The sequence below is a fragment of the Pongo abelii genome, chromosome 9 (assembly GCF_028885655.2).
Source record: "Pongo abelii isolate AG06213 chromosome 9, NHGRI_mPonAbe1-v2.0_pri, whole genome shotgun sequence".
Lineage (NCBI taxonomy): Eukaryota > Metazoa > Chordata > Mammalia > Primates > Hominidae > Pongo > Pongo abelii.
In genome coordinates, this window is record NC_071994.2 from 7,289,468 (window position 1) to 7,316,832 (window position 27,365).

The 27,365-nt window shown below is 49.1% G+C and overlaps 2 protein-coding genes across 8 annotated transcripts in view; one reads left to right on the forward strand and one right to left on the reverse strand.

Moving 5' to 3' along the window:
* Window positions 1-27,365, reverse strand: part of RAD9A (RAD9 checkpoint clamp component A) — an 82,186-nt gene that overhangs the window by 35,357 nt on the left and 19,464 nt on the right. The window lies entirely within an intron of this gene.
* On the forward strand, window positions 9,796-11,859 carry POLD4 (DNA polymerase delta 4, accessory subunit). 2 transcript variants are annotated; one of them, XM_002821449.4, is made up of 4 exons: window positions 9,796-10,084; window positions 10,302-10,391; window positions 10,582-10,693; window positions 11,387-11,859. In XM_002821449.4, the coding sequence occupies exons 1-4, from the start codon at window positions 9,988-9,990 to the stop codon at window positions 11,409-11,411; spliced, it is 324 nt and encodes a 107-aa protein (XP_002821495.1). In that variant the 5' UTR covers window positions 9,796-9,987; the 3' UTR covers window positions 11,412-11,859. The 2 variants fall into 2 exon arrangements, with proteins under 2 accessions (XP_002821495.1, XP_009244362.1); XM_009246087.3 differs by lacking the exon at window positions 10,582-10,693 and having other exon boundaries at window positions 9,800-10,084.

A 27,365-nucleotide genomic window follows, 5' to 3' on the forward strand; every position in this document is an offset into this window, starting at 1 on the left:
CCAGCCTCACCTTCCTGGATTGCATTAATGGCCTCACAGGTCTGTCTTCCCACCCTGAATTTCTATTTCTGCCCTCTGGCCCAGCCGCCTTATGATGAGCAAAGCTATTCATCTGTGCTTCTGGTACTCTACCCTGAGCAGTCAGCTCCTGGACTTCACTCCCCAGCTTCCCCAGGACTCCTGCCTGTCTCTGTCCACTGGGGCTTCAGGAGCAGTGAGTCTCACTTCAACACCCTTCCTCTCTTCAGGAGGGAAACAGACTGTGACCAAGTCACAATCCTCAGCTGTACATTCTACTCCTTTCTCTCCAATGTAAGACAGCATATTCGGGAAAAGAGAAAAACTCAGATTGTGAGAGAATGGGATAGATGCTATTCAAGGGATGCCTTAAGCTCAAATCTCAGACTCATAACCTATGAGTGACCAGTTTCCCCATCAGTAAAGCGGGGATAATTAAATACCCTTCTAAGACTGCTGGAAAGGATAACAGGAACAACAAAGGGCAGCTGCTTGGCTGTAGCAGCAGCAGCTGTAGTCATTACACATTACTTGGGCTCTAGCAGCATGTCATGACACTTTAGTTAGGAACCACTGGGTAAGTCAATGGATGAACAGCTCCCAGGTAATACATGGATATTTGATGGACCTTGAGAGCTTGTTTGGAAGTTCTAGCAGGGGAGCGAGGCTACTCGTATACCCTTGCCTGAAGACTGCTCCTCCTCTATCAGGAATGGTCATCCTCTTCAACAGAGCGCGCAGCTTCGGGAGGGACGCATGAGGAACCATTAGGGAGGAAGGGGACACCCGCCTAGACAGCCAGACCAGCCGAATCAACCCTGGTGATCAGTGCGGTGACAGATGTCACAGCCAGATCATCCTCGCATCCTACATGGATATTTTATAAGGGCCTCCTGGAGATAATGCCTTAAGCGAAGAAAGTAAGAAATGATGGCAATGTCAATCAGTTGACAAATATTTTCAAGATCTAATTACCTGCCTGTGGTGTAGAAAAGCCAAAAGAAGCCTAAAGCCTAATTTGGCTCTTGCCCTTACGGAGCTTCTAATCTACTTGGGAAGAAAAGGTCAATGTACCTGAAATAATAAGGGCCACAGGCATATCTGTGCGATGCAGACGTAGAACTGCCAGCAAGTGCAAGAATCACTAGAAAAGGGAGAGGTCAGAGTGTAGGTGCAGGAGCTACTAACTTGCTTGTGGGTGAGGCAAGCCAGCTCTACTGAATGTCCCTGAGTCATCTGGCCCAAGTTAGAGGGAACATGCCCCACCCTGAGGGGTCCAGGCTCCTCAGGTCGAGACATCTGCCTAGGCATGGCCAGGGGCACCTGCAGGCCCTGCCCTCTGCGTAACAAGATAGACAGGAGAGGGTATCAGGGCTGTCTCCATACATAGCCAAAATAAGCTGTGGCCTGTGATATGCAAAGCATTCAGTAGGGGCAATAAGGAATACAGAGGTAAGTAAGGAGGAGGTCTTATCATCAGAGAGCTTACACAGTACTATCCTGTTGAGTTTCTTGGGGACAGCTTTTGAGTCTTCTTCTTCTCACTATACCAGCACCCAGCTTAGACTCCATCCAAAAGAAGGTGCTCAATGAGTGTGTTGGACAAAACAATCTAGAAAAGGGAATAGAAACCCTTCCCTGAATGGTAGAATGCAAGGCAGAATTCGATTAAATGCAGAAAGATCCAGGCAAACTACTACAGAAGACTAGGAAAGAGAGACTGCATCTAGTTAGGTGAAGGCCCTCTAGGCTGTGAGCCCTGTTAGGGGAGAAAACAGCATCTGAAGTTATTGCTGACTTCCATAGCTGTATTTCCAGTGCAGAGCACACAGCAAGTGCTCAGTAGTTACCTTTTCCATAAATGCATGCGGTGGGATTTGACACCATTCTTGGAGGATGGGCAGAATTCAGACAGATGGAGATGGGGCAGAATAACAGTTAGTTAAGTGTGGCCGGGTGCGGTGGCTCACGCCTGTAATCCCAGCACTTTGGGAGGCTGAGGCGGGCGGATCACCTGAGGTCGGGAGTTCGAGACCAGCCATGATCAACATGGAGAAACCCGTCTCTACTAAAAATACAAAATTAGCCGGGCATGGTGGCACATGCCTATAATCCCAGCTACTAGGAAGGCTGAGACAGGAGAATCGCTTGAACCTGGGAGGCGGAGGTTGCAGTGAGCTGAGATCATGCCATTGCACTCCAGCCTGGGCGACAGAGTGAAACTCCAACTCAAAAAAAAAGAGCTAAGTGTATTTGTCTTTTTCTTTTTATTTATTTATTTATTTATTTATGTTTGAGATTTATTTATTTATTTATTTATTTATTTATTTATTTATTTATTTTTGAGATGGAGTCTTGCTTTGTCACCCAGGCTGGAGTGCAGTGGCGTGATCTCCACTCACTGCAAGCTCTGCCTCCCAGGTTCACACCATTCTCCTGCCTCAGCTTCCCGAGTAGCTGGGACTACAGGTGCCCGCCACCGCGCCCGGCTAATTATTTGTATTTTTAGAAGAGACGGGGTTTCATCGTGTTAACCAGGATGGTATTGATCTCCTGACCTCTTGATCCGCCCTCCTCGGCCTCCCAAAGTGCTGGGATTACGGAAGTGAGCCACCGCGCCCGGCGTATTTGTCTTTTTCAAGCAAATAACATCTTGAGGGCAAGGCCCACGATTTATTCATCTTTGCATCCCTACAGCATTTTAGTGTTTTGTTGTTTTTTTTCTTTTGAGATGGAGTCTCGTTCTGTCACCCAGGCTGGAGTGCAGTGGCATGATCTCAGCTTACTGCAACCTCCGCCTCCCAAGTTCAAGAAACTCTTCTAGCTCAGCCGACCAAGTAGCTGGGATTACAGGTGTCCACCACCATGCCTGGCTAATTTTTGTATTTTTAGTAGAGATGGGGTTTCACCACATTGGCCATGCTGGTCTTGAACTCCTGACCTCAAGTGATCTGCCCACCGCGAGCTCCCAAAGTGCTTGGATTACAGGCGTGAGCCACTGTGCCCAGCCCTACAGCATTTTAGTGTAATGCCTGGCACAGTAAAACTTTGATAATTTTTTTTTCTTTTTTTTGAGACAAGAGTCCCAGTCTGTCCCCAGGCTGGAGTGCAATGGCGCGATCTTGGCTCACTGCAACCTCCGCCTCCCATTTCCAGCAATTCTCCCACTTCAGCCTCCTGAGTAGCTGGAATTACAGGCGTACGCCACCACGTCGGCTATTTTTTTTTTTTTTTTTTTTGTATTTTTTTTAGTAGAGATGGGGTTTTACCACGTTCTCCAGGCTGGTCTCGAACTCCTGATCGCAAGTGATCCACCTGCCTCGGCCTACCAAAGTGCTGGGATTATAGGCGTGAGCCACCGCACCCAGCCAAACCTTGACAATTTGACTTAAACTGATTTAAAGAGTGTCAAGACATCAGTTAATAGGGTTGCTATATTAGGGAAAAATTTAAAAAGTGTGTCAAGACAATAGTGTTTTGGAAATTGACAGAAAAAGCCAGGCACAGTGGCTCACACCTATAATCCCAGCACTTTGGGAAGCTGAGGCAGGAGACTCACTTGAGCCCAAGAGTTCAAGACCAGCCTGGTCAAAATGGCAAAACCCTGTATCTACAAAAAACACAAAAATTGGCCGGGCGCGGTGGCTCACGCCTGTAATCCCAGCACTTTGGGAGGCCGAGGCGGGCGGATCATGAGGTCAGGAGATCGAGACCATCCTGGCCAACATGGTGAAACCCCGTCTCTACTAAAACTACAAAAATCAGTTGTATGTGGTGGCGCATGCCTGTAGTCCCAGCTACTCGGGAGGTGAGGCAAGAGAATCGCTTGAACCCAGGAGGCGGAGGTTGCAGTGAGCCAAGATTGCGCCACTGCACTCCAGCCTGGTGACAGAGTGAGACTCCATCTCAAAAAAAACCCAAACAAACAAAAAACAAAACAAAACAAAACAGAATTAGCCAGCTGTGGTAGCGCACCTGTGGTCCCAGCTACAAGGGAGGCTAAGACAGGAGGATCGCTTGAGCCTGGGAGGTCGAGGCTGCAGTGAGCTGTGATCACACCACTGCACTCCAGCCTGGGTGAAGGAAGGAGCTGATCTACAGTTTCAGATGCCCCAGAGGAGCTCAAGAAGAATTCTGAGCAAAATCCACTGGCTTTGGCAATCAGGAAGTCTCAGGCAACCTTTGTGAAACAGCAGGTGAGAGGCAGCCACCGAGTTGTGAGATTAATGAAGGCCATGGTGGGCAGAAGTAGAAGGGGTAAATCAAGTCCCTCAGAGTTTGCTGGTAAAGAGACCAGGCGCAGTGACTCACACCTGTAATCCCAGCACTTTGGGAGGCCAAGGCGGGTGGATCACATAAGGTCAGGACTTTGAGACCAGCCTGGCCAACATGGCCATGTCTACTAAAACTATAAAAATTAGCCAGGCCTGGTGGTGCATGCCTGTAATCCCAGCTACTCAGGAGGCTAAGGTAGGAGAATCGCTTGAACCTGGGAGGTGGAGGCTGCAGGGAGCCAAGATCCCACCACTGCACTCCAGCCTGGGTGACAAGAGCGAGACTCCGTCTCAAACAAACAAACAAACAAACAAACAAACACCATCTAGAAAGGTTAGCAAGATCACAGAAGGCTTTTGTTTGTTTTGTTGTTGTTGTTGTTGTTAAATAGAAGTGATCTAAACATGTTATTGCTGAGTGAGTAGGGGGCGGGTGGAGAAAAATGGGGAGGTTTGGAGAATGGAGTAAGGAGACGACCAGAGGAGAGCCAAAGGGTGTCTGGGCAGCCAAATAGAACCCGGTGGTATCAGCAGGCACCTTTGCCATGGACCTGTCACCATGGGCAGTGACATTCCTTAGCATTTCAGAGGGAGGGACAGACTGGAGAAGAGGGCATTTTCCAAGGCTGAGGATTGGCAAGGCAGGAATGGCAGAGAATCAAGGGGGATTCTAGGCTGCTGGAAACTACTGGAATTGGCTGGGAGCCAGAGCCAGGCAGTAAGGGAAGAGTGGTCAGTGGAGGGAAACAGAGGAGGGGAACAGGCCGGGAGAAGAATCCTGAATGGGGAGCGCTGGGGTTCCTGCATGCTGAGGACGCAGAACGCTCCCGCTACCACGGTGGCGGTGGTGTGGTGGAGGGAGAGGTGGATGAGAACACCATCAGAGAGGGCACTTCAGAGTGTGAGTTCTTGAACTCTCTCAAATAGCCCCTTATGAAGGTGACAGAGGATGTGAGCTGCTCCTTCGTGTTTTGGCACTGTGTCCCACAGGCATCTTGTGAAAACGCCAGCACCACAGCACAGGGAGCCCCTGGTAGATCACAGGGCACTGGCGTTTTCTGTGAGTGAGTCATTGGTTTTCCATCCAGAGCTGCTTCAGGAGATTCGATGAGTTTTGTTGGTTATCGAGGTTCTACCTCATAAGTATGGCCTTAGAGTCAGAGGCCCAGGTATCCAGAGGCTAACATGAGACTCTAAGGCCTTGCAATGTCAAAGGGTGGAGGGTGTGTTATCTCTAGTATTCCTTATGTCCCCACAAGGATAGGGAGAGTGGGCAAGAGAAGACCCTCCTCTCCATCATCTCCAGATAGCATGTAAGGATTAGAAATCTCGTCGTCATCTTGGGTGCTTGGAAACACACCTATGTTTGAAAGAATGAGCATAAAATGGAGAACTATCACTTGAGACAGGGGCAACCTCTGGGGGAAGTGGGGCTAGAGGAGGCTCTGATGGGAGATGGCACAATACTCAGACCTTGCCAGTTTTCCACTTTTGCAAAGACTGACCCACCATCCAAGACTTATAGGCCGCCTCATGATATGAGAGGCTCGTTCAAGCACTGAGTTTACACACACACGCACACACACACTCTCACTTGCCACAGCCACCCCAAATGGGGAAGGGCAAAGGGAGGCCCTCTGTTCCCCTTAACCTAGAGGGCAAGGGCTAGTGACTCAGTCCTGGCTGGGCACTCCGATGGGCAGCTCCCTTTCAGCTTCCCCTTCTGCTGTGGAGCTACAACTGTCCCTGCCTTTGTTCCTTCAATTCTCAAGCTCCCTGACTCAGCCTCATTCCTGAACTTCCCAGCAGGGGACAAAGCCCTTGTCAGTGGGGTGGTGTGGGGGCAGAGGCAGTGAGGGGGATCTGGGGGAAAGCTGTAGAGTCAGAGTTCCAGTCCTTTTCCCAGTCTCCAGCTTCAGGGTCCCTCAGCCTTGCCCTTTCAGTGGTCACCTCTAGGCTCCTCCCCAACTTGCCCAGATCTCTCTCTGAAGCCAGGCTGATGGGGTGGAAATGGTTAACTAGAACCTTCCTCCCATCCAGCTGGGCAAAGTCTGACACCTGGTGGCCAAGGTGAGGAATGGCCAGAAGGCCCCTTTTCAAGTCTTCCCCGAACTGCTCCAGAGCCCGGATGGCCAAGGTGAAAGAGGAGGTGACTAGAGAAGGAGGTGTGGAGGGTGGTAGGAGCAGGAAAGAAGACAGCAGTGGTAGAAAAACCCAGAGACCCCTTCCTTTCCCCTCAATCTGCTGAGATGGAAGCACATTAGGCCAGAGAACCTGGACCAGGAGAGGAGGGAGTGTCTGGGAAGGCAGTGAGGGACTAGGAAGGACAGCCTGAAAGAATTCTGGCCCACAGGGTGAGGAATGGGGCCCACGGTGTGTGAGTATGTTGGGGGCCGGGGCCAGGGGTATTCTGGCTGCCCAGAATCCCCTAAGTAGGACTGACTTCCAGCTCAGGGTGGGTGGCAGGGCCCAAGGGCCTGAGGAAGGAGGGTACTGGCGAGAGGGAAGAAGAGCTGGATCCACCCCACAGCCCACTGGGCCCCAGGCAGCTGCTCCCCTCTCTCCACCTGCCTCCACCTTCCCAGCTCTGCCTGGCTCTCCCCACAAACCTCATGGTGAGGTGGGGGAAGGGAATGCAGGCGCAGTGCTGAGGCCCCCATTCTGCCACATTGTCTGAGCTAAGCCAGACCTAATCCTTCCCTTGAGTGCAGTCAGCGGTAGGCCTCAGCCCCTGGGAAGGTGCTGGGTTCCTGTTTCAGTTCTTTTCTCTGCTGGACCCCCAGGATTCTGGGCTTGGCCCTGAAACAAGGGTCTTGGGTATTATTACCAGGCTGAGGTGCAAAGGTCACTCCTACTAGTCTCATCACCAGCCTCTGGGTGTCGGGGCTGACACAAGGGTCTCAGGACATTCCCCCAGGGAAAGAGAACTCAGCACCCAACCCAGACCTCTGGCCTGGCCATCCAGCCTGAAGCCTGAACAGGCTCCAAGACAGCAGTTTAGGGAATGAGGCCAGGATGCTGCCTGAGTAGGGGAAGGGGTTCTAGGCAAGAAGGTACAGAAGGTGGATGGGGTTGGACAGCAAAGAAGGAAAAGACCTGAGGATGGGAAGGCCAAGGTCCAGCCTAGTCACCAGCGCACCTTAGGGATCCAGGTGCTGAGTCAGGGCATGCCAGTTGGACAGGGATGGTTCCAAAATCCCTGGGTGCCAACTCTTTCCTAGGGGCTCCACCCTACTGCCATCTAAGAGAGAACAGCAATGCTGCCTGCAGAGAGTTCCCTCAACTCCAAGGCAGAAAGCCAGGCCTAGGGTGCCTGCACTTGAGCTGACCACTCTGAATCTTTTTCTTGGGTGTAGGGGTAGCCGAAGCCTAAGGGAGACATCTTCCAGGCTGGGTGGGGGCCTGAGCCAGGCAAAGCTGGGGAAGCTGGCGGGGACAGCCCAGCCAACATCTACAGAGCAGCTCAGGATGCCAGAGGCTGCCCAAGGAGAAAAGGCAATAGGCCCAGGCGGTGGTAGGAGCTACTGTGGCTGCCCAGCAGCACACCCCATTTCACGCTCCCTGGGCGGTGGCAGGGCCCCACGGCTATCAGCTTTCAGGGGTGGGAGGGTCTGGGAATGAGGAGGGGTCTGCCCCACCCATGGCTCCCTACTCCCTCAGGGCTTGGTGGACTCAGGAGGTGGGTGCCACACACCTCTGGAAACAGCCCAGAAACCCTTGCTGAGGCCCTCTGGGGAGGGGGTAGTCAATCCCCCAGAGCCTAGACACCATCCCTACCTAGCATGCTCAGCGCCTGACTGGACTCAGCACCTAGGCCCTTCCCAGCCCTGGTAGAGAGGGCCTCCCTGCTTCCATCACTAACTCCACAGGGACACTGTCTCCCTGAATGTGAGCCCCACTTAGTCCACAAGGCAGATGGGGGGATTAGACCAGGCCCAGCACAAACAATACAGCAGAAAGGGCCCTCCAGCTCCATGCAGTGCCCCCACAAGTTCCCTCCTCCAGGACGCCGATGGGGAGAGCCAGGCAGGACGTGGACCCTGAAGACATGGCCTGCTCCTCTGCCTCCCGTCTGGTGGTCTCCTCTCCAGAGCAGCTTCCTCCCTTGTGCCCACATGTACCAGTGGCTTAGCCCTCTTCCAGTGCAGAGCACCCAGACCCCAGAGCAGGGAAAGGAGGAGGCAGAGGCCTCTGAGCAGGCAGCAGCCCAGGAGTCTGTGCCCCACCCTCCCAGTATCCCTGGAAGGAAGAACCGGATGGGATCTCTGGAGGGTGATTAGAGCTGGGCTGGTCCCTGTGCTGGTTCCCAGACTCCCACTGGCCAGTACTTTTGCCTCCTGCCAGGAAGTTGGTGAGGGGGAGGCAGCAGTATGGGTGAGTCAGTGATGACAGGAGCCCAAGGGACAAAGGTCATGGGTGGAGAATTGAGAGACATTGTTTACAGCAGTCCACCTCCTCCAGGAGGCCTTCCAATGCTAATCATCCCTGTGGTCCTAACCAATCTCTGACCCACCCTTTCCCTCTTCTGGTAGGAATTATAGCCTCTCATTGACAACTGTGCATCTGTCTGCCTTGTGACAGTGAGCTCCTGGGGTGCAAGAGACTGTGGTTTGATTGGGGCCCTACAATGCCTGTGACTAGCAGTGATAATCATTTAGCTATACTTCCTACTTTCAAAAACTTTTTGACATCTATTTTAATTAACGTGTGGGAAAGTGCTTAGAACAGTACTTGGCACATGGTACGTGCAATATGAGTGTTAGGTTTATTGTTCATATTTTCTGCTCAGACTCACATTATTGTGAGAGACAGGGCAGATTTTGCCAACGAAGAACTGGGGATACAAACACATTGTGTTGGGGGGACCAGACCCTTACTCTGCCTTCCTACTCAGTATGGAATCTTCCTGACTGGTGGGGCGGGCCGGGCAGGACTTGGGACCCCAGGAGAGTCAAAACGGCAAACACTTACTCGGACTAAGAGTGGGCAGCATCTTTGGGCACAGACTGTGAGAAAGGAGGTTTCAGAACCCATGGGCTTCTCCAGCCAGGTCTCCTGGGGCCGGTGGGGGTTGGGTGGGAGCCGGGAAGGGGCCTGGATTAGCCCAAACTCTCTTCAGACCTCCAGACCTGCCCCCACAACGCGGGGCGGGCCAAAGGACCGAGTGAAGGCTCCAGCTGGACTCTGGGGAGTTACAAACTGGCCACGGGGATTAGCGAAGCTGAAAAGAACATTTGCCTAGGAAGGGAAAACGGGAAGTGAGAGGCTGAAGATAACTCTTCTGAAGTCTCTCGGGACCCACAGCAGACCAATGGGGGCCGGGGGAGGTGGTGAAGTCGGGGCATCCCGACAGGTCCCCCGCCCCAGCATGCCCCTCCTCCCGGGGCCCACAGCTGTGGCACCGCCCCGCCCCTCACCCTACACTGCCTACCATTGGCTAGCGCCAGGGCCCCGCCCCGCACAGGCGGCCTGTGATTGGCTGAAGTCTTTCCTGTTTGCGTGCTTTTGGGGGTGGGGGAGGCGTCCCTCCCTGGACCCCGGCGACTTCCTCTCTCGGTTTGTCTGGGTCATCTTGTCTGCCCGCCGCTGGCCTGGCCCCGTCTGTCTCTCTCAGCAGCTGTCTTTCTCGCGCCCACTGGCCGGTCTCTCCTCTTCCCCGCAGTTGCCTCCTTCTCTGCCTGCCTGGGTGGCCGCCATGGGCCGGAAGCGGCTCATCACTGATTCCTACCCGGTTGTGAAGAGGAGGGAGGGGCCCGCTGGGCACAGCAAGGGGGAGCTGGCACCCGAGCTAGGTCTCTGAGGCGTGAGGGAGGCAGGAGGAGTGGACACGGAGGGGCCTAGAGGACGTGGGCGGAGGGGCCAATGGAAAGGGAAAGGTGGCCTGTCCTCCCCTCCCTACACCAGGTCTAGCTGCTGGGTGGCAGAAGCAAAGCGGTGGTGAGGAAGGCTGGGAGGTGAGGGGCAGGAGACTGAGGCCAGCCTCGCCCTGAAGAGCAGCTGTCATTGCAGGGGAGGAGCCCCAGCCCCGCGACGAGGAGGAAGCGGAGCTGGAGCTGCTGAGGCAGTTTGACCTGGCCTGGCAGTACGGGCCCTGCACCGGTGAGAACCCACCCAGCCCCACGGAGGCGCCTCTCCCAGGCAGTCCCGTCACCCACACGTCTCTGAAGTCACCCAAGCGCTTGCGTGACTCTGACCCTCAGGCACTGTCTCCCCCCAACACACACGTTCTCCAGCTCAGACTCTACCCCACCCCCCACAAGTCTCCAGAGTCGTCTTCCCACCCTGGTAGGGATCACACGGCTGCAGCGCTGGTGTCGGGCCAAGCAGATGGGCTTGGAGCCTCCCCCAGAGGTGTGGCAGGTGCTGAAGACCCACCCCGGAGACCCCCGCTTCCAGTGCAGGTCAGAGACAGGCCGGGAGGGCTTTCAGGGGAGCCAGGGCCTTCTCCAGGCACCATCACCCTGCTGTCCTGACCTGAGGGAGAAATGGATGGGAGGGTTGGAAGGCCTTGATGAACAGGCAAGAAGGTTATATGAGGTGCCTGGCTCAGGAGGACACGCTACTATAATAATAATTTTTTTTTTTTTTTTTTTTTTTTTGAGACAGAGTCTTGCTCTGTTGCCCAGGCTGGAGTGCAGTGGCGCGATCTCGGCTCACTGCAAACTCCGCCTCCCGGGTTCACGCCATTCTCCTGTCTCAGCCTCCCGAGTAGCTGGGACTACAGGCGCCCGCCACCACACCCGGCTAATTTTGTTTTTGTATTTTTAGTAGAGACAGGGTTTCACCGTGTTAGCCAGGACGGTCTTGATCTCCTGACCTCGTGATCCACCAGCCTCAGCCTCCCAAAGTGCTGAGATTACAGGCGTGAGCCACCACACCCGGCCAATAATTCTTACCTCTGCAAGCTAGTGGGGGGCAAAGGTACACCCAGGACCCAAGGAACTATCTATTTAGAACTGAGGGGTTTCCCAAGGACTATGGGCATGGCCAAGAATAAGCTGGTGAAATCAGATCCAGGGACTTAACAACTGATTCTCTCTTTCTCTCTCTCTCTCTCTCTGGGGTATCCCTCCCTCCCACCCCATCTTCCACAGTCTCTGGCATCTCTATCCCCTATGAGGCACCACGTAGGACCTCCTGCCTTTAGCTCTCTTGCTCACCACCCAAGAACCTCAGGACAGAAGCGAGAACCCATTGCTCCTGCTCAGCTCAGCCCTGCTGCGGAGGAACCCTTGGCAGGCAGAACCTGGAGGTGTCAGAGGCTCAACTCCTCCATCTAACCAGCAGGCTCCCAGAGCCCTCTGGAAGAGCCTGCGCAGCTGAAGCAGAGTGCGTCTAGATGGAGAGTGGTCACTGGGGAAAAGGACCTGGCCATCACCTTCCAGTACCTACTGCCTGTCTCCCTGACCCATGGTGTGGCAAGTTAGGCACAGTCAGACATGGACAGTTGATCCATGAGGAAAAGATGCTCTCCCACCTAAGGCCAGGAATCTGAGAGCAGGACTGGCTGAGCTCCCAGGGCAAGGGGTTCACTAATGCTTATCAATAAAGAATATTGAGCCTGGAATCCTGACCTTCAGTCCTTTACTGTGGCCCTGCTTTGACTGGCAGTCCATAGCAAGTTAGGAGATGAGAGAGGCACCACCATAGCTCTTTTCCTTCAAGAAGGTCCTAGGCCTGAGAGGGAGGAGACAGTCATCTTGAGACCGATCAAGTCCTCAGAAGAGCTGAGTGACCTCTGGTGCCCCCTGGTGGCCCATAGGGAAATTACTCATGACTCACCTTCCTGGAGCAGCCAGGGAAAACCTACCTGACCAGCCAGCCACCTGCCTTGCTAAGCGGTGCCCACCTCACAAACATGTGTGCTTTGCCAGAGAGGAGCCCTGGGGTCCATAGCTCATGAAGTCCAAACACATCTATACATTCCCAGCAAGCACCTCTGGCTTCCCACATCGGGGGCCACCTTGATCCAAAGCAGAAGCAGGGCTGGCGAGGGTCTCAACTTGCAGGACCTGCTCAGACGTGGCCATCATCTGAGGAGCTTTGGTAAGAAACTGATGGCCGGGCGCGGCGCGGTGGCTCACGCCTGTAATCCCAGCACTTTGGGAGGCTGAGGCGGGCGGATCACGAGGTCAAGAGACTGAGACCATCCTGGCTAACATGGTGAAACGCCGTCTCTACTAAAAATACAAAACATTAGCCGGGTGTAGTCCCAGCTACTCTGGAGGCTGAGGCAGGAGAATGGCGTGAACCCGGGAGGCGGTGCTGGCAGTGAGCTGAGACCGCCGCACCACTGCACTCCAGCCTGGGTGACAGAGAGAGACCCCGTCTCAAAAAAAAAAAAAAAAAAAAAAAAGGCTGGGCGCAGTGGCTCATGCCTGTAATCCCAGCACTTTGGGAGGCTGAGGCAGGTGGATCAGGAGGTCAGGAGATCGAGACCATCCTGGCTAACATAGTGAAACCCCGTCTCTACTAAAAATACAAAAAAACTTAGCCGGGCGTGGTGGCGGGCACCTGTAGTCCCAGCAACTCGGGAGGCTGAGGCAGCAGAATGGCGTGAACCTGGGAGGTGGAGCTTGCAGTGAGCCTAGATCACACCACTGCACTCCAGCCTGGGCGACTGAGCAAGACTCCATCTCGAAAAAAAAAAAAAAAAAGAAAAAAGAAACTGATGGTGCTGGGGGATGGAGGAGAACTGGCTGGAGCCAGAAACAATGCTCAGGGGACCCGGGGTCAGGGTATGACATGGAGAATAGAGTCAGTAACCGCTTCTATAGCGTTACCTTCATCTACTGTAGCAGCCGTCTATCCTGGGGGCAGATGGAGGCAGCACTAGTAAGTTCTTGAAAACAGGCCTAGAGAGCAGCTAAGTGGGCTGTGTAGCCCTGTCTTACTGAGCACTGATCATGTCTCAGGTACTTTAAATGTATTACCTCGAATCCTCCTAAAAAACCTTCCAGGTAGGTTTTACCGAGAGGGGAACTGAAACTAAGAAAGGTTAAGTAAAGTTGCCCAAAAGCACACAGCAGGCAAGAGGCAGTGCAGTGACCAGGGGCCACTTGCATTAAGCTCTTCCAGACTATGCCATACCTCCTGCCCAGCTGCTGAGCACTCACTATGTGCCAGGCAACAAAGGTCCCTTTGGGGTATTACTAATGCTCAGGAGATGGGCAAAAACAAACACGTAAGTTAATTATGACAGGTAGCAGTCAGTAGTAAGCAAAATCAGAGTTGGGATCAGAAAGGGTCCAAGGATGCCAGGGGCGCTGTTAGAGAGACTGGTCAGGGAAGGCCCTCTGCTAAGGTGGCATTTGAGCAGAGACCTGAAGGAAGGAAGGGAGCAAGGTCTGCACCTGAGTGTTCCAGGCAGAAGGAGCAGCAAGGAGAAGCTCCCTGAGGAAGAAGTGTTTCCAGCCTGCTCCAGGAAAGGCACTGAGGAGGCCAGTGAGGCTGGGGGCCAGGGAGCGAGGAAGGGTAGTGGGAATTGAGGGCAGACAGGCAGTGGGCTGGTCCCTAGGGCCATGATAAGAAATCTGGATTTGGTTCTGAGTGAGAGGGGAGGATACTGGAGGGCTTGAAGCCAATAAATGACAGAGTCAAGCTTATGTTTCGAAAACATTACTCTGTTGGTGGAAAACAAGATTGTGGAGCTGGGGAAAACAGAGGTAGCAAAACCACTCAGGAGGCTACTGAAGTTGGCCTCATGAGAGTTGAGGGTGATCTGGACCAGCGTGGGGAGGTGGACTGCTCAGAAGTGGCCAGGTACGCTCTGTATTTTGAATGAAGAGCTGACTGGCAGGACTTGCCTATTGGTCGACTGTGGGATTTAAGAGAGAGGAGACAAGGATAACTCTAAAGGTTTTGGTTTGGGCGACTGGAAGGACAGAGTTCTCATTACTAAGATGGGAAAAATTGTGGGAAGGGTGGGGCGGGAATCTGGAGCTCCATCTTAGACATGCTGAAGTATCTGTGCCACTTCCAAAGGGACATGGGGTATAGGCAGTGGATATGTAAGTCTCGGATTCTGAGGCATTCTAGGTTTAAAATATAAACTTGGGAATCTTTTAGATGGCCTTGAAAGCTGCAACAGTGGATGAGATCCCCAGAGTGAGTGTAGAGAGAGAAGTGATCCGAGAGATCCAGTAGTGAGGGAACCTGAGGTTACCGGAGATGAGGAGGCAGTTGTGTGAGTGAGATATCTGTGAGGGTGAGGAGGGCCAGGAACCAGGATACAGGAAGAGGGTGGCCTTCAGTAGACACATGCACTGTGACAGGAAGGGAGGCAGACAACATGAGAGGAGCCTCAGGTAGGGGGATATATTTGGGGATGGGAATATTCAAGAATCAGATGTTTACTAAGAGCCTGGCGTGCTGGGAGGGCTCTGATGTTTACTAAGTGCCTATCCATGCCATCTGCTATGTGAAATGCTGCACACATGTTATCTAGTTGAATCCTGAGAACAATCTCATTAGGGAAGTACTATCCATGTTTTACAGATAAGGAAACCAAGGCTGAGAGGAAAAGTGCCTTGTTCAATCAGTAAACACCAGGGCCTGAATTCACCCCACACCTGCACTCCAGATGTTGGAGGATAAGAATGTTGTTGAGGAGATAAGGACTACATATGTGGCAAGTTAGAAAACCATGTAATATGAATGCTTTCCTGAGGCAACCTAAGAGTGGCATAGACACTGAATTGTTTGAGTTCTCAGAAAGGAAAGAGCACCACAGGTGACAGGGACCAGCTGCAGGGGCCTCGAGCACAGGGACTGCCACCTCCCTCCCGCTGCATTGTATTCCCCCTGCTGCACCTCATCTGCACCTAGCCCCTTCTAATCAGGGGTCCCTGTTTCTCACCTTCCACCTTCCACTGCAGGGCGAATGCAGAGTCCCCACTGTAGGGGACAGCACCATGTGGAACGTTCTTAGTCATTTCCTTCACCAATTTTGCATTCTACTCCATATGTCTGGAGTAGTTGTACTTCTTTTTTGACACAGAGTCTCACTCTGTCACTCAGGCTGAAATGCAGTGGGATGATCTTGGCTCACTGCAACCTCTGCCTCCAGGGTTCAAGCAATTCTTGTGCCTCAGTCTCCCAAGTAGCTGGGATTAGAGGTACCCACCACCATTCCCGGCTAATTTTTGTATTTTTGGTAGAGACAGGGTTTTATCATATTGGCCAGGCTGGTCTTGAACTCCTGACCTTAAGTGATTCACGCCTCAGCCTCCCAAAATGCTGGGATTACAGGCATGAGACACTGTGCCCGGCCTGGAGTAGTTGTATTAACATAAAAGTAGGTGAAATTATTTATAATTAAATAAAATGAAGTCTCCAGGAAGATGTGCCACATGTGGCCTATGGCTGCTTTCAGGTACCCCTGATACATCTACTATATCACCTCACTCAGTTTGAACAGCACTTCAGAAATACTAAAAAGCATATATATATATATATATATATATATATATATATATATATATTTTTTTTTTTTTTTTTTTTTTTTTTTTTGGAGAAAGGGTCTTGCTCTGTTGCCCAAGCTGGAGCACAGTGGTGCAATCATGGCAATCATGGCTCACTGCAGCCTCAAACTCCCAGGCTCAAGCCATCCTCCTGCCTTGGTCTCCCAAGTAACTGGGACTATAGGCACGTGTCATACACAGCTAATTAAAAAAAAAAAATTTTTTTTTTTTAGAGAGATAGTCCTGCTATGTTGCCCAGGCTGGTCTCAAACTCCTGAGGCCAAATAATCCTCCTGCCTTGGCCTCCTAAAGTACTGGGATTACAGGAGTGAACTGCCACACCCAGCCAGAGAATAGTGTTCTAGACTAAGGGAATGAGTTGAACAAAGGCAAGCAGGAGGGAATCATGTGTGTGCCACAGGCTAGGAACACAGAGCTGTGAAGTATATACCACAGATGTTTCCACATAAAATAAAAAAAACTTAGCATTTGGCTGGGAGCGGTGGTTCATGCCTGTAATCCCAGCACTTTGGTAGGCCGAGGAGGGTGGATCACCTGAGGTTGGGAGTTCAAGACCAGCCTGACCAACGTGGAGAAACCCTGTCTCTACTAAAAATACAAAATTAGCTGGGCGTGGTGGTGCACGCCTGTAATTCCAGCTACTCAGGAGGCTGAGGCAGGAGAATCGCTTGAACCTGGGAGGCAGAGGTTGCGGTAATGCAGTAAACCAAGATCGTGCCACTGCACTCCAGCCTGGGCAACGAGAGTGAAGCTCCGTCTCAAAAAAATTAAAAATAAATAAAATAAAGGGACAAAGAACTATAAGAGATGTTGCAAAAGAAGTTGGCAAAACTTGCATTTGGTAAGGGAAGAATGGGGAGGAGGTGTCAAATATGACTCAGGTTTTGAGCTTGGGTGGGTGAGAGAATGCTGATGCCATGTGAAGAAAAATGGAAACTGGGAGGGGGAAGACAGGCTCAATTTTATACACGCTTGGTTTGAGATGACGACAGGACACCAAATGGAAACATCTGGTAGGAAATGGAAACAGAGCTCAAGTCCAGCAGAGAGGTCAGGGGAGGGGCGGTATCCAGGGGACAAGGAAGTCACCTGCATAGAACTGACCCATGCGCACAGATGAAAGATTCAAGAGAGACAGTCAAAGAGAAGACCAAGCATGGCACTTGGGAAAAATTCTCTCTAGAAAATGGTGGAAGAAGATCCAGCAAACCAGAGGGGAAGAGTGCTCAGAGTGGCAGGAGAACCAAGGCAGAGCAGCGTCCCAGAGGTCTCCGGTGTGATGCTGCAAAGACATCAAGGAAGATACTGTCAGGAAGCATGGAGGGGACTTGCCCTCATTCCATTCCTCCATTTCCCACTTCCCTCTATCCCCGTTTTGTAGTTCTCCCTAGTGTCTTTGGCTGTCATGGTAACTACCAGTACCACACCCCTCTGTGAAGGCCACACTGATTCATTCTTTATTGACTCAGGTGTGGCAACATTTATCCACCCTCAGACAAACTCACTAGTAGCTTGAAGGTTTAAGGAGCTAATTTACCAAGAAACTAAAGTCAACATAGGAAAGAAGCAAGTTTCTGAATTGGTCTAGAAACAGAAGAAAACTACAACAGTGCCAGCTTGAGGCCAATTTGGGTTACTGCCACCTCTGGGACTCAAAATGAGAGACTCTCAAAATTGAGAATCTCTGAGATTCTCAAAATGATTCCTAGTTTTCCACGCAGTTTACCCACCTGAGTCTATCCACCTGAGTCCTAAGCTAGAAAACCATAACTTTGTGCTAGTCATGGCAGATGCAAATGATTAGAACTCCAGGCCCTAAGCCCCAAGAGCTCACTGTAGTAGGGAGACAGAAAACAGATGTGCAGGTATACTTCAAACAATGCTGCAAGACAGGCTTGGGCCTGGCCTATGACAACCTTCAGCTGAGTATGTAAGGATGAGTAGGGGTGCCCTCCAGGTGAACAAGTGATGGTAGACCATGTGTTGGGGTCTGAGTCCTTCTTGAGCCCAACTTTGGTCCTGTCTCTTGAAGGAAAAGCATCTCCTGGGAGCTCCCTCTGGGATGTGAGCCTCCATCCTGACCTCGTGGATGCCCCTTTACCTCACCTAGAGGCGCCAATGGTTCCTATGCCTGCAGGCCCTGCCCTTGACTGCGGGATGTTTCTCCCTCTGTGCAGCCTTCCCTGAAGAAAGGTAAGGATTTCCCCTCTGCTTCCCACGGTAACCTGTTTCTGTTTTATTACAGCATGTCACATTGCCACAACAATACGCTTCATTGTTTCCAGTGCTAGAGAATATTTTATCTCTGCTGGTGTATACCTAACACAAGGTTGGCTACATAGTAAGCGCTCAAAGCTGGCTGAGGTTGGTCACAGTGGCTCACCCCTGTAATCCTAGCACTTTGGGAGGCTGAGGCAGGAGGATCACTTGAGCCCAGGAGTTTGAGACCAGCCTGGGCAACAAAGGGGTATGCTGTCTCTACAAAAAACAAAAAAAAAAATTAAAAATTAGCTCGGTGTGGCACACGCCTGTGGCCCCAGCTAGTGGGTCTGAGGCAGGAGGATCACTTGAGCCCATGAAGTTGAACTGCAGTGAGCCATATTCCCACCACAGCACTCCAGCCTGAGCAACACAGCAAGACCCTGTTAAAAAAAAAAAAAAAGAAAAAAAAAAAAAAAGAGCTGACCAAATTGTCCCACTTCACTCACACCTACTTTTTTTTTTTTTTAAACGAACTCTTGCTCTGTCCCCCAGGCTGGAGTGCAGTGGCATAATCTTGGCTCACAGCAACCTCTGCCTCCCAGGTTCAAGCGATTCTCTTGCCTCAGCCTCCCGAGTAGCTGGGATTACAGGCAGGCACCACCATGCCCAGCTAATTTTATATTTTTAGTAGAGACGGGGTATCACCATGTTGGCCAAACTGGTCTTGAACTCCTGACCTCAGGAGATCTGCCCACCTCGGCCTCCCAAAGTGCTGGGATTACAGGCGTGAGCCACTGTGCCCGGCCTACTCACACCTACTTTTTGATCCTGTCTAGCTCGTGAGAATCATTTGTGTGAGAGTTGTAAATGCAACTCTTTGGGCTCTAAGTCACTTCTCCATAGGGGTTGTGTGGCCTTGATGGCAGGAGCCATCTTTTCCTAAGGCCTTCTCAGTGAGGAAGGCATCAAAGCTGTCAACTGCAGAAGCAGGCCCTTTTCATTGCCTGTTTTGAAGCCTGTGCCTCCAGTGGGCTGGCCATGGAGTGCTTAGCTGAGGTCCTCTGAGGTGCAGAGTAGAGACGGTCATCACTGCAGTGAGCCATCCAGCCCATCTCTCCACATGCTCTCGGGAGAATGGCTGGCCAGGATCTGACTATTCCAGTCCTGCAATGCTGGAGTATTCACTTGTACAACTCCAAGGACACTAATTTGGCATTATTTATCAAAATTATAAATGCACCTATCCTTTTCAGTCTATATCTAGAAATTTATCCTACAGATACGTTGGTATATGTAAAATAACATATGTAAGGTTATTTATTATAAAACTCTTTGTAATAGCAAAGAATATAAATAGCCTAAAAGTCTGTCATCCATAAGAGACTGGGCCAGGTGCAGTGGTTCACACCTGTAATCCCAAATATTTGGGGGGCCAAGGCGGGAGGTTGCTTGAGGCCAGGGGTTCAAGTCCAGCCCAGGTAACATAGCGAAATCTTGTCTCTACAAAAACTTAAAAATTAGCCCACTGTGGCGGCTTGCACCTGTGGTTCCAGCTACTTGGGAGGCTGAGGTTGGGGAGGACCCCTTGAGCCTGGTAGGTTGAGGCTGTAATGAGGTGTGACTGCACCACTACACTCCAGCCTAGGTGACAGAGCAAGACTCTGTCTCCCAAAAAAAAAAATAAGGGCCAAATGCAGTGGCTCATGCCTGTAATCCCAGCATGTTGGGAGGCCAAGGCAGGAGGATTGCTTAAGCTCAAGAGAATTTGAGACCAGTCTGGGGCAACAGAGTGAAACACCATCTCTATGTGAAAAAAAAAAAAAAAATTAATTATCGCTATGTTGCCCAGGATGGTCTTGAACTCCTGGACTCAAGCAATCTTCCTGCCTCAGCCTCTCAAGTGCTGGGATTACTGGCATGAGCCACCATGCCTGGCCAAGTTCATTCACTTTTGTTGCTGAATAATATTCCATTGTGTATTGGTCAGGCGCAGTGGCTCACACCTGTAATCCCAGCACTATGGGAAGCCAAGGCAGGCAGATCACGAGGTCAGGAGTTCGAGACCAGCCTGACCACCATAGGGAAACCCCATCTCTACTAAAAATACAAAAAAATTAACCAGGTGTGGTGACGTGTGCTTGTAATTCCAGCTACTCAGGAGGCTGAGGCAGGAAAATTGCTTGAACCTGGGAGGTGGAGGTTGCAGTGAGCCGAGATCGTGCCACCGCACTCTAGCCTGGGTGACAGAGTGAGACTCCGTCTCAAAAAAAAAAAAAAAAAAAATCCATTGTGTGAATATACTAAAATGTATTTATCCCATTTATCAGCTGATGAACATTTGGGTTGTTTCCAGTTTTAGACTCTGATGGATGGAGCTGTTATAAACATTCATGTGCAAGTCCTTGTGTGGGCAGGTTTTCATTTTTCTTGGCTATATGCCAAAGAATCATATTGCTACGTTATATATCATATATATATATTTGACTTTAGAGTAAACTGCCAGTCTGTTTTCTGAAGTGGTTCTACCATTTTATTTTTTTAAGATGGAGTATTGCTCTGTCACCCAGGCTGGAGTGCAATGGCACAATCACAGTTTACTGCAGCCTCAAACTTTTGGGCTTAAGCAATCCTCCCACCTCAGCCTCCAGAGTAGCTGGTACTAAAGGTGTGAGCTGCTGTGTCTGGCCATGCTCTATTGTTTTCTTTGCTGTGCAGAAGCTTTTTGATGTAATCCCATTGGTCTACTTTTGCTTTGGTTGCCTGTGCTTTTGAGGTCCTATCTCAAAAATCCTTGCCTAGGTCAATGTCATAAAGCATTTCTCCTGTGTTTTCTTCTAGTAGTTTTATAGTTTGAGGTCTTATATTTAAGTCTTTAATCCATTTTGAGTTAATTTTTGTCATTCTTCTGAATGTGGATATCCAGTTTTCCCAGCACCATTTATTGAAGAGACCATCTTTTCCCCAATGTATATTCTTGGCACCTTTGCTGAAAATCAGTTGTATGGATTTATTTCTGGGTTATCTATACTGTTCCACTGGTCTATGTGTATGTTTTTATGACTGTACCATGCTGTTTTGGTTACTATAGCTTTGTAGTATATTTTGAACTCAGTATGATGCCTCCAGCTTCGTTATTTTTGCTTAGGATTGCTTTGGCTATTTGGGGTCTTTAGTGGTTCCAGACAAAATTTTTGGAATTTTTTTTTTTTTTTTTTGAGACAGAGTCTCGCTTTGTCATCCTAGCTGGAGTGCAGTGGGGCAATCTTGGATCACTGCAATGTCTGCCTCCCAGGTTCAAGGGATTCTCCTGCCTCAGCCTCCCGAGTAGCTGGGATTACAGGCGTGTGCCACCACACCTGGCTAATTTTTGTATTTTTAGTAGAGATGGGGTTTCACCACGTTGGCCAGGCTGGTCTCAAAATTCTTGACCTCAAGCAATCCACCTGCCTGCCTCGGCCTCCCAACGTGCTGGGATTATAGGCAAGAGCCACTGCACCCGGCCAGAATTTTTTTCTTAATAGTACCTTTAGAAGAACGAAAGTTTTAAAATGTGTGTGTGCGTGCGTGTGTGTCTGTATGTGTGATGGAGTTTCACTCTTGTTGCCTAGGCTGGAGTACAATGGCATGATCTTGGCTCACTGGAACCTCCGCCTCCTGGGTTTAGGCGATTCTCCTACCTCAGCCTCCCAAGTAGCTGGGATTACAGGCATGTGCCACCACGCCCAGCTAATTTTTGTATTTTTAGTAGAGACAGGATTTCACCATGTTGGCCAGGCTGGTCTCAAACCCCTGACCTCGTGTAATCCACCTGTGTCAGCCTCCCAAAGTGCTAGGATTACAGGCATCAGTCACCACACCCAGCCCAAAGTTTTAAATTTTGATGAAATCCAGTTTATCTTTTTTTTTTTGTTACTGTTTTTTATGTCCTAAGAAATGTTTACCTACCCCAAAGTAACAAATATTTTCTATTTTTTTCTAGATACTTCATTGTTTTAGCTTTTACATTTAGGTTTAGGATCTATTTTTAATTTCACTGTTTCATTCCTGATAATTGGGGATTTATATTTTCTCTATTTTCTTAGTCTTACTAGGGACTTACCAATTTCATTTCATTTTATTTTATTTTATTTTTGGAGACAGAGTCTTGCTCTGTCGCCCAGGCTGGAGTGCAGTAGCGCAATCATGGCTCACTGCAACCTCTGCCTCCTGGGTTCAAGCAATTCTCTGCCTCAGCCTTCTGAGTAGCCGGGATTACAGGTGCCCACCACCATGCCCAGCTAATTTTTGTATTTTTAGTACAGACAGGGTTTCACCATGTTGGCCAGGCTGGTCTTGAAATCCTGGCCTTGTGATCCACCATCCTCGGCCTCCCAAAGTGCTGGGATTACAAGTGTGAGCCACTGCGCCTAGCCTCAATTTTATTAACTTATTTCAAGAAACCAACTTTTGGCTTTGCTAATTTTCTCCACTTTTTTGTGTATTTTCTATTTCATTTAGCGGTACAGCTCAAGGTTCAAAAAGATTTTTTTCTTTTTTAATGTGGATATACAGTTCCAGCCCCATTTGCTCAAAGACCTTTTACCCACTTAATTACCTTGGCACTGTCATCAAAATAATTTGGCCATGGCTGGGTGCGGTGGCTCATGCCTGTAATCCCAGCACTTTGGGAGGCTGAGGAGGGTGGATCACGAGATCAGGAGATCGAGACCATCCTGGCTAACACCGTGAAACCCCGTCTCTACTAAAAATACAAAAAAATTAGCCGGACGTGGTGGCGGATGCCTGTAGCCCCAGCTACTCGGGAGGCTGAGGCAGGAGAATGGCGTGAACCCAGGAGGCGGAGCTTGCAGTGAGCCGAGATCGTGCCACTGCACTCCAGCCTGGACGACAGTGCAAGACTCCGTCTGAATAAAAAAAAATAATAATAATAATTTGGCCATATAAGTGTGGGACTACTGCTAAACTCTCTATTCTTTCGCATTGATATGTTTATCTCAACATCACACTGTCTTGATTTGTGTAGCTTCACAATAAAGCTTGAAATCATATAGAGTTAGTTAGTTTTAAAAAACTGGTGTTTTTTTTTTCTTTTGTTTGTAGAGACAGGGTCTCACTATGTCACCCAGGCTGGTCTGTGGTCTGGAATTCCTGGATTCAAGCGATCCTCCTGCCTCAGCCTCCCAAAGTGCTGGGACTATAGTCATATGCCATGGTACCCAGCCTAGTTTTAAGTGTAGAGGTCTTGCTTATCTTTGGCTAAATTTATTCCTAACAAGGTTTTTATTCTATTATAAGTGGATTTTTAAAAAATTTTCATTTTCCCATTGTTTGTTGCTAGAACATAGAAATATAAATGGTTTTTGTATATTCACTTTGTATCCTGTTACCTTGGTAAATCCATTTTATTCTAGTGGTTTTTAAAAGATTCTGGCCAGGCACAGTGGTTCACGCCTGTACTCTCAGCACTTTGGGAGGCCAAGGCAAGTGAATTGCTTGAGCTCAGGAGTTCAAGGCCAACCTAAGAAACATAGCAAAACCCCATCTCTACAAAGAAGTACGAAAAATTAGCCAGGCATGGTGGCACCCACCTGTAGTCCCAGCTACTTCTGAGGCTGGAGTGGGAGAATCACCTGAGCCCCAGAGGTGGAGTGAGCCATGATTGCCACTGCACTCCAGTTTGCGCAAGAGAGTAAGACCCTGTCTTAAAAATAAATAATAAATAAAACATTTTAAAAAGGGGTAATTTCATTCAAGTTGTCAATTTCCATAAAGTTGTTCACAATACTCCTTTTTATCATCTTAATACATAACAATCTAAACTGATATCTACTCTTTCATTACTAATAATTGGTAATTTTTTTTTTGAGACAAGATCTTGCTCTGTTGCCCTGGAGTACAGTGGCATGATCTCGGCTCACTGCAGCCTCCACCTCCCAGGTTCAAGTGATTCTCGTGCCTCAGCCTCCTGAGTAGCTGGGATTACAGGTGTGCACCACCATGCCTGGCTAATTTTTTGTACTTTTAGTAGAGAAGGGGTTTCACCATGTTGGTCAGGCTAGTCTTGAATTCCTGGCCTCAAGTAATCCACCAGCCTTGGCCTCCCAACGTGTTGGGAATACAGGTGTGAGCCACCATGCTCAGCCTGTATTTTTTTTTTATCAGTTTTGATATGGTTTTATCAATTTTATTATTTTTTCAAAGAATCAGCTTTTGGCTTTGCTATTTTTCTCTGTTTTGTGTGTGTGTGTGTGTATGTGTGTATGTGTCTTTGTGTCTGTGTGTATGTATTTTCTTTTCTTTACTTTTTTTTTTTTTTGACAGGGTGTTATTCTGTCATCCAAGCTGGACTGCAGTGGTGCAATCATGGCTCACTGCAGCCTCCATCTCCCAGGCTCAAGGGTTCCTCCCGCCTCAGCCTCCCAAGTAGCTGTGACTACAGGCATGACCCACCACACTGAGCTAATTTTTTAAATTTACTTTTTGTAGAGATGGGGTCTCACTATGCCAGGCTAGTCTTGAACTCCTGGGCTCAGGTGATCCTCTTGCCTTAGCCTCCCAGAGTGCTGGAATTACAGGCATAAGCCACTGCTCCCAACCTCTGTGTGTTTTCTATTTCATTAACTTCTGTTTGTCATTATTTCCTTCCTTTGGACTTAACTTGTTCTTTTTCTAGCTTATTTTATTTTCTTCTTCTTAGGCTGGGTGCCATGGCTTACCCTGTAATCCCAGCACTTTGAGAGGCCGAGGCGGGCAGATCACCTGAGGTCAGGAGTTCGAGACCAGCCTGACCAACATGGAGAAACCTCGTCTCTACTAAAAATACAAAATTAGCCGGGTGTGGTGGCGCATGCCTGTAATCCCAGCTATTTGGGAGGCTGAGGCAGGAGAATCACTTGAACCCGGGAGGCGGAGTTTGCGGTGAGCCAAGATCGTACCATCGCACACCAGCCTGAGCAACAAGAGTGAAACTCTGTCTCAAAAAATAAAATTAAATAAAATTAAATATTTTCTTCTTTTTTTGACAGGGTCTATGTCACCAAGGCTGGTCTCGAACTCCTATGCTCAATCTTTCCACCTCAGCCCCATGAGTAGCTGGGACTACAGGTGCACAGCACTGTGCTGTTTCTTTTCTTTCTTTTTTTTTTTTGCGCTATAATCCACATAATATAAAATTTACCATTTTTCAAATTAATTTATTTTTTGAGACAGGGTCTTGCTCTGTCACCTGAGCTGGAGAGCAGTGGCAGGACCGCGGCTCACTGCAGCCTTGACTTCCCAGGCTCAAGCAATTCTCCAGCCTCAGCCTCCCAAGCAGCTGGGACTACAGGCACGCACCACCATGCCAGGCTAATTTTTGTATTTTTTGTGGAGATGGGATTTTGCTATGTTGCCTAAGCTGGTCTCGAACTCCTGAACTCAAGCCATCTACCCGCCTCGGCTTCCCAAAATGCTGGGACTATAGGCATAAGCCACCATGCCCAGCCTCCAAAATTCACAATTTTAAAGTGTAAAATTCAGTGATTTTTAGTATATTCACTATGTTGTGCAACCATTACCACTATCTAATTCTGTAACATCTTCATCACCCCAGAAAGAAACGCTGTGCTTAATGGCAGTCAGTTCCAATTCCTCCCTTGCAACCACTAATCTGCTTTCTGTCTATATGGATCTGTCTATTCTAAAATTTTCATTTTTATAATTAATTTTTTACAATTTTTTTGAGGCAGGGTCTCACTTTGTTGCCCAAGCTGGAGTGTAGCAGTGCTTACTGCAGTCTTGGCCTCCTGGCTCAAGGGTTCTCATGCCTCAAGATTACAGGTGTATGTCACCACACCTGGCTAATTTTTTATTTTTTGTAGAGAGGATCTCATTATGTTGCCCATGCTGATCTCCTGGGCTCAAGCAATCCTCCCACTTTAATCTCCCAAAGTGCTGGGATTACAGGCATGAGCCACCATACCCAGCCCTGAAAATTTCATATAAATGGAATCATTTTGTGTCTGCTTTTCTTCACTTAGCATAAGGTTTTCAAGGTTTATCCATCTTGTAGCATATAACCACTTCACTCCTTTTCATGGCTGAATAATATTCCACTATAGGGATATACCACATTTTGTTTATTCATTCATCTGTGAATGGACAGTTGGATTGCTTCCACATTTTGGCTAACACTGTTATGAACATTTGTGTACATATTTTTGTATGAACATGTTTTTGACTCTCCTGCATATATACTAGGGAGTAGAACTGCTGAGTCATATGGTAATTCTATTTAACTTTTTGAGAAACTGCCAAACTTCTTATAGCTTCTTAAGGTAGAAACATAGAATTATTAATTTAAACCTTTCCACCGGGCATGGTGGCTCATGCCTGTAATCCCAGCACTTTGGGAAGCCAAGGTGGGTGGATCACTTGAAGCCAGGAGTTTGGGGCATGAGAATCGCTTGAACCTGGGAGGCAGAGGTTGCAGTGAACCGAGATCACACCACTGCACTCCAGTGTCCCACTCTGTCCCTCTGACCACCCCCTCAAAAATCTAAACCTTTCTCTTTTCTCATGTAGGTACTTTAAATTATCCATTCCTTTAAGTACTTCTTTAGCTGCACCACACATATTTTGATATTCTATGCCTCATATGCTTCAGTTTGAAATATTTTCTCATTTGTGCTTTCTTCTTTGATTCATTAGTTACACAGAAATACTTTTTTTTTCTTTTTTTTTTGAGACAGAGTTTCACTCTTGTCACCCAGGCTGGAGTGCAATGGCATTGTTCTCAGCTCACTGCAACCTCCGCCTCTTGGGTTCCAGCGATTCTCCTGCCTCAGCCTCTTGAGTAGCTGGGACTACAGGTATGTGTCACCATGCCTAGCTAATTTTGTTTATTTTTTGTAGTGACAGGATCTCGCTATATTGCCCAGGCTGGTCTCAAACTCCTGGCCTCAAGCAATCCTCCCTCCTCGGCCTCCCAAAGTGCTGGGATTACAGGTGTGAGCCACCATACCTGGCCTAAAAATATATTCTTTGGAAATATATTCTTTAATTTCTAAACATTTGGGGACTTTCTAGATATGTTACTATTAATATTATTTGTCTCTAATTTAATTTCATTGTGATCAGATGATCAGAGAGTATTCTGTAAGGTTGTTTGGGGTTTTTTCCCTTATTTTTTTTTTTAATAGAGACAGGGTCTCACTCTTTAACCAGGCTGGAGTGCAGTGGCACAATAATCATACTCACTGCAGCAACCAACTCCTTAGGCTCAATCTTCCCACTTCAGTCTCCCAAGTAGCTGGGACTATAGGCAAGTGCTACCATGCTCAGCTAAGTTTTTTACTTTTTATGGAGATGGGGTCTATCTATTTAATACGTTGCCCAGGTTGGTCTTGAA

What these genes read in the sequence shown, in the direction of transcription:
- POLD4 (XM_002821449.4), top strand. Translation starts at nt 9,988, where the DNA reads ATGGGCCGGAAGCGGCTCATCACTGATTCCTACCCGGTTGTGAAGAGG. An exon ending in GGAGCTGGCACCCGAGCTAG is followed by an intron (nt 10,085 to 10,301) that starts GTCTCTGAGGCG and finishes CTGTCATTGCAG; the next exon opens with GGGAGGAGCCCCAGCCCCGC. An exon ending in GACCCCCGCTTCCAGTGCAG is followed by an intron (nt 10,694 to 11,386) that starts GTCAGAGACAGG and finishes CATCTTCCACAG; the next exon opens with TCTCTGGCATCTCTATCCCC.